Raw genomic sequence first — 9563 nt, 5'->3', positions numbered from 1 at the left:
TGTTGGGATATGAGAGATCAAAAAGTGATTGATTAGTATGGAATACGGAGGTGGAACGCCCGCTTGCATGGAACGTTCGCTTACCGAATACGTTATAGAGCTCTAGATGAGTCATCTTGATCAGTGGGAAGTTCCAAAGGCGATCTCCAACGGCAAACGCCGAAGGCAAACTCCACTGTGGAAAGTGCCATCACACCTACCACCGTGCCTCATGGCATGTACACTATAGTAAACTAAAGCAGAACAACAATGTAAGCGACGCAGCACCTTCTCAAACAGCCATTCAATCAATCCAACCCAGCAGCTTGGACATAGACACACGCATACTGTTCGTAATTTAGCACTCTAATTGTCAAGATAAGCTTTAACACTCACTACATCCGCATCTAGGTGGCGTTTTATCAGAACTTCCTTAGAATCCCTTTCAAATAACTAACCGAAAACAAAGTATACGAGGTTATAAAGCGATATACAGATACTTAGATAGCTTGATAGATGTATATATATAAGTAATGATAATAATAAAATCAAAAAATTTAAAAGATCAGGAAAAAAAAGAAAAAAAGAAACATAGCATGTCCTGGTTTCGATCCAGGGTCCTATTGTCTGTTAGTTTCATGATGTGCCGAAACATGGCGAAGTATAGACGTACCTCCGGGTTATGAGCCCGGCGCTCTTCCTCTGTGCTAACATGCTCTGATTGGTGAAAAATTTTACAATTTAGAGTAGATGGAGATTTTACAAGTCAAAAGTCAGAAAGGCGACAAAAAGATAGCATGTCCTGGTTTCGATCCAGGTCCTATTTTCTGTTAGATGTACGTTGAGACGAATTATGGGGAAGTTATAGACGTACCTTACCATTCAGGTAGAATATAACACTAACAGACATATGGCCGTGTCTCCTAACCCGGAGTACAGTCAAAGCATGTTAGCTCAGGGGAAGAGCGGTACGTACACATATTTCGGCCATTCAGGTGGAATGTAACACTAACAAACATATAGCCGGGCTCATAACCCGGAGGGCCCTGGATCGAAACCAGGACATGCTAGAATTTTTACTACTCTTTCTCGTTTTTTACTAGTCTTTTGTGGAAAATGCGGCTGTCGGTAACATTATGTAATTTCCACTATATTCTGGACTGTAGCAGGGACTTGAATTCTCCTAAATCTACTGCTAAACTGGCCATCTTTATACCCTGGATTCCAACTTCTATTCTGACCTGATTCCTGGGCCGGCGGTGTGACTATCTGCGAGAGTGCGGAAGAATCACACCGTGATTTTGTATGGCCAGTTGAGCCTTGGCAGTAATTACTGGTCTTTCCGGCTGACATCTTTTAATCTTTTTTAATTTGATTGACTCACTCGATCTAAAAGAAATATCAATCTAGAGGCTCAAGATATCGAACTCTCGGGAGATTACGAATATCTCAGAAGACATATCCTGTGATGGCACTTTCCATAGTGCAGTTTGTCTTAGGCGTTTGCCGTTGGAGATTGCCTTTGGAACTTTCCACTGATCAAGATTACTCATCTAGAGCTCTACAAAAGGGCTTCAGATAGCGGAGGGACTTCTCTTCCTTTCCTTTCTCTTTCCATAGTCACATGTCTTCGTCAAGGTGCCAGAATCGATCCTTTCCATCATCTTTCTGAATAGACCGTAACAGATATGGACTGTAAATCTAGAGTGAAGGGTCTGAGTCAGAAGGGGCATATGTAGAATGAATGACGAATCAGAGTAGAATGAATAGGGAATAGATGAAGAAATTAGTATGGTGTGAATAGGGATGATTCAGCGAATAATGTAGTGATTCAGAAAACAATGGAAACATATAAATAACTCGAAATAGACAACTTCAGACATCAGACCATAGGTCTGACACACCTCCCCAGTTTCTAAAACATTTAGCAATTGCAGTTACGGACGTATGAGAATCAGTTCACTTTTTCTATGAGATTCCCACATGAAAGGGAGCTGAAATGAGAGTTAATTCAGATTAGGTGGGTAACGTTCTCCATATTCATTTGCTTTATGAACCCGCGGTGTTTTAGCATATTGAGATAGTTGGTAAGGCTGTCTGCCATCATCTGATTGGTGGGTATCCAATGAATCTGGATAGATTGGTTTTGAACCTCTTGTCGAAGCCAGTGATAGTGAATGTCGACATGCTTTAATTTTGATAGGTATACTGAATGAGGCTTGGTAAGTAGGTCGATAGTGTGCTTATTATCACATTAAATGGTGAATTGTTAGTGTGGATGGAATCGGATGGCTTTGAAGAACCGCTTCCACTATAAAGCTGCTTACTAGCTGCAGATATAGCTAGTGATTCAGCCTCGGTGGTAGATAACGTTATCGTTTTCTGATTCCGAGCAGTCCAATAAATTGGACCTCTATAGAGACTAAAATTATAGCCTTCTTAAGACTTTCTGCTTGTGGAATCACCAAAAGCGGCATTGCTGGTAGCTCTAAAAGGTGGGATAGGGCTTGGTGATTGAGTTGATTCAGGTCTTGAATAGTCAATTGAATGAAATCGGGTTTGACAGAGAAAAGAGACAAGACGATTGGCTGCCTCTATATGCCTCGTTGTAGGCCTTATCATGGATTCTGATAGCTTTTGGCAGGCGTGCGCGCAATCAGGAAACACATAAATAACCCGAAATAGGCAACTTGAGACATCAGATCATATGTCTTAACACATACAGCCGGGAGGGCCATGGCTGGACTTTCTCTTAACTATTTCAGATTCAATTTGTAAATTTCCACCAATCAGAGCATGTTAGCACAGAGGAAGAGCGCCGGGCTCATAACCCGGAGGTACGTCTATACTTCGCCATGTTTCGGCACAACATGAAACTAACAGACAATAGGACCCTGGATCGAAACCAGGACATGCTATGTTTCTTTTTTTTCTTTTTTTCCCTCATCTTTTGAATTTTTAGTTTTATTTATTACTTACACATATACACATCCTTCGAGCTATCTAAGGATCCGATAAATATATAAATATACCCTATAATTAGATCGAGAATAAATTAAATAGTCTTTAAAATTAACAGAACTTATTTAGTCATAGCTTATTGTTATCACGCGCAGATGTCCTGAAAAATTATCTCTTGTCCCACATTCGTAAACAGCTCACGAAATTCTCCATAAATGTGTTGCTATCATGTTGAAGCTCTCACATTGATGGCTTTCTGGTATCCCACTTCTTGGATGAAGGTCAGAGCCACGCTATATCGCTTAGAAGTACAGGAGAAGCACCTAGTCACACTGGCCCGGGTACTTTCTATCGTCGAGAGGACTTGGGAAGACACCATTGGCAAGCAGATCCTTCATGTCCCAGCCAGGGGCACCCTGCTCAGTCTTCCAGTTCCAGAACAGCCAGCCGCTCTTCATCTCGTAGGCGTCCAGCTGCGCCTCAATGAAGCGACGGATGTTCTCCTGGTCCGCGGCAGACACTCTGCTCACACTGCCAGCAGAGAAAGCGCCGCAGTCGCCGACCTTCTCACCGCCCATGGTGCCGTCGTAGCGTGCGCCCTCACCCCGGCCGTTGAGGTAACGAGCACAGTCGGTCATCGCACCGGCCCACTCGCCGACGACGACAGGCTTGGTGGCGGGCACGAGCTGCTGGCGACCATAGTCGCAGGCGGTCTTCACGTGGTCGTCAACGCTCATCCGCAGGAGGTTGATGTCGAAGACTTCGTAGTGGTGGCTGTCCATGACGATGTCGCCGCTGTCGCTGATGAAGCCGTTCCAGGGGGCGGGGTTGATGAAGGCGTCTGAGAGGACCAGGTCGACGTCCGAGCCAAGATCCTTGATGATTTCGTAGGCCTTCCCGTAGTAGGATTTCAGCTGGCCCTCGTCAAGGCCCCCGGGGATGAACGGCTCGTTGAGCGCTTCGATGGCGGCCACCACGTCACTGTGGGGGACGTACCGCTCCGCCAGCTTCTGGAAAGCATTGACGGTCTGGCCCACGGTGTCTCCCTGGCCCCATTGGACGGCTCCTTTCTTACCACTGTTGTCGAATCCATTCTGAGAGCCCGGCGCTGATACCCTGTTAGCGGCATTTCTCGTGCTGGGTGTCCATTGACAGGAGACTCACCTGTGTGCAGGTCAACGATGACCTTCAAACCGGCAGCTCCTGCCCATTCAATGGCCCTGTCGAGGTACTCCAGTTGACCATCGACATACGGGTCACCGGGAAGAGATTCCACAGCCCAGTAGCCGACGGGGATCCGGACATGGTTCATGCCGGCCGCGGCGATGTCCATGAAGTCCTGCTCGGTGATGAAGCTCTCCCAATGGGGGATCAGTCGGGCTTTGGCTTCGGCCTTGCCGAGAGTTGCGGTGTATGTAAACTCGTCGATGGCACCAGCAGGCGCCGCATCAAAGAGGCTCGGTGACAGCCACGGTTCAAGAACAAGCCAACCACCGAGACAGACACCACGAACCTTCTCATTTTCGTAGTCAAAGGAGGCCGCACGTTTGGCGAGCCGACTGTCCAATCAGTGAGTGGACGTAAACTAGATCGGAATGTAGATGCCCGTGCAGGGCGGAGAGCGGTCACTCACAGTCCTGCGGCCTCTGTGCTGGCAGCCAGCAGAGAAAGGGCCAGAACGGCCTTCTGGGATAGATTGTTCAACATTCCGACAGAGCCCAATCACTCAGATAAGAAATCACGAGGCTGGGCGTGGCGAATAGCTCCTGACGAAACTCTGCATAAATGGAATGGAAAACGCCTGGTTTAAGTATACGAACCCTCGTGGTGTGGGAGACCGAATGCAGATCGCCCGGAATCCGGCCAAATCCCAGGGACGTCGACCCGAGTCAGTATCACCAGACAGACTGCTTTCAGATCTTTGGGTCTAGGCCTGGATTCTGGGGTTGTAGCCTTGCCGAAAACAGGCCGGTGGGGTGGGGAGTAGAATAGGGTAGCAAACAATAGCCTAAAGATACAATGAACGAGCGGACGGCAGACAAGAGCTTTCTTTTGTGACCCACAGCAACGACACCGCAGTCCCGGGAACATGAGATCGAACAAGGTGGCTGGCTCTACCAAGGACCCCGGTCTCACTTGGTCTCTGTGATCGGCTTCGTGTGAGACGCAAGGGAATGTGGGGGGTGGTAGTACGTAGTAGGTATATCCCATTCTGCAGTCACCCCGGCGAAGGAAGGAACCAGCCTGCGCGATGACATTCAGACTGAAAGATCCAGCTGGATAATCCCGAGCCATAAGGATGGGCCTGGGGAAAGGGCGATGAGAATCCCTAGTTGTTCCCTGTCTCGTCTGGACGGACGGTTCAACCTGTTGACTCGGGGACAGTCATCACGGCAAGCCGCATTCCCATGGGCCAAATCATGTAGCTCTTGCACAGTAGGATTCATTTCTCTGGAATGCGATCTCATGACGTTGGCCGTCCTGCACGGCATCCATTGGACCGATCTTGATCTCGATCTTGAGAACTTGTTGGATCTTACCTTCCTTGAGCAACGTGGTTGAGCATTCCTCTGCATCCGGCAGAGAGACTTGCCACTGCGCGTCCCTGTCGATCAATTGCGATCAGTATCATTCAAAGTGCCGTGGCACGACAAGAAAGGGAGGTCGAGGACAGTCGTCGAGACGCATTCGGATGTCACGTGACCCACACAGTGCAGGACCCTTGAGCCGATGCTTGGAACCCAACATAACATTGTTGCAGCGGCTGTAACCTAGATCCGATCTCAATGGCACGGCATGTTTCGATCTTGCATAACTTCGAGGTCGCATTATGTACTACGTAGGAGTGCCTCCTTTCCTGCAGATAGAGCGTAGCCCCGGAACAAGTGCCTACTTCGTATAACGAATTGACAGTGAATCGGGAAGGGAAGAAAGCAGAGATAGTCTCTGCGGTTTCCTTTTCCTCAAGAGACGGAATTTAGTGCCTCTGTTGAGGTGCATTAGCACTGGTAAGCGTCTGTAGCAGCATAATCGGCATATCCACTCCCTGCGCCGGAAGTTTAAGGTGTCTATCTTTTCCAGGAGTAGTCTGGCGTGTATATGGTGATACAATGATGCTCCCCTCGGATCACCTAGAGTGACGCCGTACTGAGTACAGCTTGGTCTCCCAGAAGTAATTTCTCGCGCCCGGCTGCCTCCGCTAATCATGGGAGACTATGGAAACCAACTCCGATCCCCTCTCGGCGATCATCAAGCATTATTACCCGTCTGGACTGGAAATCCGCGCCTACCAGCATCGGCTTGGAATCTGAAACTCTCGTGGGTACGGCGATAAAGCAAGAGCAAGATGGACGTGACTGTCGACTTCGCCCCAGCTGATCTCCAAGAGGACTTATCTCCCGCGAGTGGCCTACCTACTGGGTGGCTGAAACACACGCTTTGCTCAGGCCGCGAGGAACAAACCGGCTTCATCAACGAGGACGAATCCCCCGCATTTTATCTGTTGACGAGTCTGCAGACGGCAGGCTTTGGCCGAAGATTGAATTGCTCTTTGAGGATGACTGACGTCTCGGGAGCATTTCCGGGGTTCCGTGAGATCCCAGTGTCAGAGACTCTTCGAGGCCTTGTAGATCGGCATGCGCGAAGATTAGAATGGCCGTCGAGATCCTCTACGCAGCAGGCTCCAGGTCCATGCGCTTGCTTCTCAAACATCCCAACCGTGGTACCGAGATGGGCCGGGGTAACTTGGTTCGACACATCATTTCGGCCGTCCCCACGCGGGTAGTCAACAAGGGAGATGTGAGCGATCAGCTTGTTGGGTTGGAGATGGAGGATACGGGAGGGTGTTGAACCCATTGTGATTGTGCATACGCAGCACTTAGTTTATGAGGATAAGCGCGACACATACGGCCGTGCTACCCCTGTCCGGTTCATAGGCCTTTTATGGAGAACTACTATAATTTGTGAAAATTAATTTCAGGAACTCACCATCCGCCCGTACGTGGAGACTCGGCAACCGTTAGTGGAGTCCAGCGACACCCGCTTGAGAATTTATTCTGCGGAAGTTCGGCTCGGACAGGGTGAGTAATGATATCCAGCTGGTTTGATTAACCAGGGGGTTGCTATCCCGCCTGCAAATGATCCTATTACGCTTTTTTTTTATCTGCTTTTTGATGCTCTGGCGGCAAGCGGCCTTGGTTCATCACGCCGATCCTTGTATCAGGTAAATTAGCAATCCGAAATGTCAGGCTTCCATGACAGAATGCCATGCATTCGGATTGATTATCCCTGTTGTTGCCAGAAGCCTAAACATACATCGCGGATCCCATCACCAGTGACCGATATCCTGTCTTCCCACTTTCTACCCGGAAAGGCTCGTTTAAGAGAGGGAAAAGGGAGTCGGTGTGACCGGAATCCACTCTTCTAGATAATAAACCGGTTCGAGACGCATCAGGCCATACGGGCGCCGTAGGCAGTGGGACGAATTTTCTTCAATTTTTCACGGAATTCCAGAAAGAGCTTCGCATCATAGGCAGAGACCTAATTCTGGCAGCATCATCCCACGAACCGTCCAGTCCACTCTGCCCCGATCACGCGACTGTGAGTCAAATGGTGGGTTAGTGCGCTGGTAATTTTTCCTAATTAATTGACCTGTGGTTGTTGGTTCTTTTGATAATTTCGTCTTTCCGAAAGGGTCTGGAGGGCATTTCGCTTATGAGAAGTTGGCGAGGCTGAAACGAGCTTTGACGGTGAAATCAATATAAAAATGGACTGAAGAAATAAAAAATCTAGAATAAAATAATGCTGTAGAAGCGGGCCCAGGACTAGTCGAGAGCTAATCTCCGTACAAACATGAACGGGGTCGATTGCCCACGGCTTCTCTAGCATGCCTTACGGCGTCCTTCTATCCTATCCACTCCGTACCGCTCGTACCCCAAGGACTACCGCCATCCGTAGATTAGTATCTAATATGATAGCATTGCTGACGTTGAGCTGCCCCACGGTACCACGTGTTTCATGGGCAGAGCCATGCATGCTGCAAATGAACAAGAGCGGGAAATAATCACTGCTCCATCACACCACCGGCAACCTGCCCCGTCGTCATCCGCCAAGATTCCGGATCCTTTCGAAACTCTTCACCTTTGATCCTGTCGGACCACCTCCTCTAGTCTGAAACAGACCCTTTGATGGGCAGAATGGAACTGCGGAGGCGGGTGGGGATGTGCCCACGGCCAGGCCGGGTTGATGTGATGCCCCGACGATCTAGTATATAATCATGCCATGTCGCTGGTCACTCCCATGGATTCTGTTCTTCGTCTCTTCCATCTACTTCGATAGTCTTTCTGGCTTCGATTACCATCACTTGTGTCTAGATCGCTCGGCCTCGTCATTGGGATAGCATCCGGTGTCTGCTATCCATCACCACTCCTCAACCTTCCCAACAATAGCCTTCAAGCTGGACCAACCAAAGAACCCCGAAACTATGGAGATCCCCATCGATCCGGGCCGTCCGATAAAACATGTCGATCGCAAAGCCATATACACTCGGCTTGAAGCTCGGATCAATTATCTGCGCGACATGTTGGATTTCAACTCCAGTAGGTGTCTGCCCCAGCAGTCCCTTCGGGCATAGGCTGACCGCTCTGCAGGTGACGTCGAGGCCCTGGTCGGCGGGGCCAAGTACATCAAGGCGCTGATTCCGGCCGTGGTTAACATCGTCTACAAGAAGCTGCTGGAGCAGGACATCACGGCGCGGGCCTTCCACACGCGAGACACCGCAGATGAGACCCCCATCGAGGAGTTTTTCTCCGAGGAGAGCCCGCAGATTAAGCGTCGCAAGATGTTCCTCCGGTGGTACCTGATCCGGCTATGCAGTGATCCGTCGCAGATGGATTTCTGGCGGTACCTGAACAAGGTTGGGTGAGTTACCTTTTTGCGCTGCCGCCTTTTCCCTGGTGTGGGATGCAGACTGACGTCCAAAGCATGATGCACTCGGGCCAGGAACGCCTTCACCCCCTCAATATCGAATATATCCACATCGGGGCCCTCCTCGGGTTCATTCAGGATATCTTCATCGAAGCCCTCATGTCCCACCCGCACCTCTCGCTGAGCCGCAAGGTCGCCCTGGTTCGGGCCATCAGCAAGGTGATCTGGATCCAGAACGATCTGTTCGCCAAGTGGCGTATCCGCGACGGGGAGGAGTACGCGGAGGAAATGTCTGAAGTCATCCTGGACGACAAGGAAGGCTATCTCGGGGAGAAGAAGATCCTGGGCGACAGTAGCACAACGGGCAGCTCGAGTGACGACGACCACTCGAGTATTGCCAGCACGGCAGCGTCGGCGGCGTCGGTGTGTCCATTTGCGGAGATGTCGAAATCGATGTCCAAGACGATGCCTCCGACGGTGTCCGAAACCAAGATCTGGGCCGGGAAGTAGGAGTGGATGTGTTTTGGTATTCAAGCATACTGGCGTATTGGGATCAGGTTTTTGTCTTTGTCTTGCTGTTCATTGAAGCGACACATGGTGTTGAGGGTTCAAGTTACGATATCCCGTTGGTTTAATATACATCCGACACTCAAATGTTATACACGTTCAGCCTCCCATCCATGGATAGTGTTCTGCCT

General features: G+C 49.6%; 2 protein-coding genes and 3 non-coding genes across 5 annotated transcripts; 3 read left to right on the top strand and 2 right to left on the bottom strand.

Moving 5' to 3' along the window:
* Positions 1 to 571: 571 nt before the first annotated feature.
* BDV59DRAFT_t109 lies at positions 572 to 696 on the bottom strand. The gene has a single exon. It is a non-coding gene; the product is annotated as a tRNA-Met (tRNA).
* Positions 697 to 922: 226 nt separating this feature from the next.
* On the top strand, positions 923 to 1049 carry BDV59DRAFT_t110. The gene has a single exon. It is a non-coding gene; the product is annotated as a tRNA-Val (tRNA).
* A 1723-nt stretch (positions 1050 to 2772) lies between these two features.
* BDV59DRAFT_t111 lies at positions 2773 to 2897 on the top strand. The gene has a single exon. It is a non-coding gene; the product is annotated as a tRNA-Met (tRNA).
* Positions 2898 to 3007: 110 nt separating this feature from the next.
* On the bottom strand, positions 3008 to 5929 carry exg1 (glucan 1,3-beta-glucosidase). The gene is made up of 3 exons (XM_073696696.1): positions 5481 to 5929; positions 4105 to 4499; positions 3008 to 4048 (listed from the first exon to the last, which is right to left on the bottom strand). Exons 1-3 carry the CDS (start codon positions 5570 to 5572, stop codon positions 3264 to 3266), a joined length of 1272 nt encoding a protein of 423 aa, XP_073546939.1. The 5' UTR covers positions 5573 to 5929; the 3' UTR covers positions 3008 to 3263.
* Positions 5930 to 8422: 2493 nt separating this feature from the next.
* Positions 8423 to 9375, top strand: BDV59DRAFT_203066 (protoglobin family protein; the record flags this gene model as incomplete). The annotated part of the gene is made up of 3 exons (XM_073694191.1): positions 8423 to 8537; positions 8589 to 8859; positions 8922 to 9375. The coding sequence occupies 3 exons, from the start codon at positions 8423 to 8425 to the stop codon at positions 9373 to 9375; spliced, it is 840 nt and encodes a 279-aa protein (XP_073546938.1).
* Positions 9376 to 9563: the final 188 nt, after the last annotated feature.

This window comes from Aspergillus ambiguus (genome assembly GCF_047715705.1).
Source record: "Aspergillus ambiguus strain CBS 117.58 unplaced genomic scaffold BDV59scaffold_21, whole genome shotgun sequence".
Classification (NCBI taxonomy): Eukaryota; Fungi; Ascomycota; class Eurotiomycetes; order Eurotiales; family Aspergillaceae; genus Aspergillus; species Aspergillus ambiguus.
Note: the sequence above shows the minus strand (reverse complement) of the source record. Positions and strands in the feature narration are given on the sequence as shown.

What these genes read in the sequence shown, in the direction of transcription:
- exg1 (XM_073696696.1), bottom strand. Translation starts at nt 5,572, where the DNA reads ATGATACTGATCGCAATTGATCGACAGGGACGCGCAGTGGCAAGTCTC. An exon ending in AACCACGTTGCTCAAGGAAG is followed by an intron (nt 4,500 to 5,480) that starts GTAAGATCCAAC and finishes CTGATTGGACAG; the next exon opens with TCGGCTCGCCAAACGTGCGG. An exon ending in CATCGTTGACCTGCACACAG is followed by an intron (nt 4,049 to 4,104) that starts GTGAGTCTCCTG and finishes ACAGGGTATCAG; the next exon opens with CGCCGGGCTCTCAGAATGGA.